At 49.8% G+C, this 924-nt stretch overlaps 1 protein-coding gene across 1 annotated transcript in view; it reads right to left on the bottom strand.

Annotated features, from left to right (window-relative positions):
• The window catches only part of LOC104512541 (C-C chemokine receptor type 8-like), a gene marked incomplete at its 5' end in the record, with an annotated part of 1,046 nt that extends 813 nt beyond the window's left edge, over window positions 1–233 (bottom strand). The window contains 1 exon segment of the mRNA XM_010155567.1: window positions 2–233. Coding sequence (XP_010153869.1) covers window positions 2–233 — 232 coding nt within the window.
• Window positions 234–924: the final 691 nt, after the last annotated feature.

Genomic DNA, 924 nt, shown 5'->3' with positions numbered 1-924 from the left:
AGCAGACAGATGTCAGTCATCGTTGTCAGCCTTTTCCTGGTCAGGAGAACCCAAAGGACCAAGGAGTTTCCCAGAAGGCAGAAGACAAACACAAGGCAATAAAGGATTGGCAGAAAGAGGGATTTGAACCTGCGAAAGCTGTTCCCTTCATTGCATGGAGCAGTGTTATCATCATATCCATAGTCATATTCTGTTGTGCCAAGGAACTGGCTTGTGGGATTCATCTCAGATACCTGTGCGGGAAAGAGCAAGGGATAAATGGTTGACTGTCAGGGCACAGGACTCCCAGGGTGGCTTCTGCCACTCTCTGTGATGCACTGAGCCCGTGGGTCAGCCTTCAGGTAGAGCAAAATGCAGTCTTGGTCTCAGGGGCTGGACAAGAGCACATGTAAAACCCAAAAGCCTGCACCTGCAGCCTGCACATTGTTCCTATACATGTGTAAGTGTGAGCACTGGGATGCTCTCAGTTGTCCCAAAACTCAGTGCCAGTGAGTTAGTCCCTCATCATTACAGTGATAGGGAAAAATTCATTCTCTGAATAGTCGTAATCATAAAATAGAATCATAGAATGTTTTGGGTTCTAGTTCCAACCCCCCTGCCATGGGCAGGGACACCTTCCACTAGACCAGGTTGCTCAAAGCCTCATCCAGCCTGGCCTTGAACACTTCCAGGGCTGGGGCATCCACAGCTTCTCTGGGCAACCTGTGCCAGTGCCACACCACTCTCTCCGGGAAGAACTTCTTCCTGATGTCCAATCTAAATCCACCCTCTTGTCTTGTCACTACAGGACCTTGTAAAAACTGTGTGTGTCTCCCCCCAACTTTTTTGTCTGTCCCTTCAGGCACTGGAAGGTGCTATAAGGTCTCCCCGGAGCCTTCTCTTCTCCAGGCTGAACAAGCCCAACTCTCTCAGCCTGTCGTCATA

Source organism: Eurypyga helias, unplaced genomic scaffold (genome assembly GCF_000690775.1).
Source record: "Eurypyga helias isolate BGI_N326 unplaced genomic scaffold, ASM69077v1 scaffold50107, whole genome shotgun sequence".
NCBI classification, from domain to species: Eukaryota; Metazoa; Chordata; class Aves; order Eurypygiformes; family Eurypygidae; genus Eurypyga; species Eurypyga helias.
The sequence above is the reverse complement of the archived record's forward strand: the minus strand, read 5'-3'. Positions and strand labels throughout refer to the sequence as shown.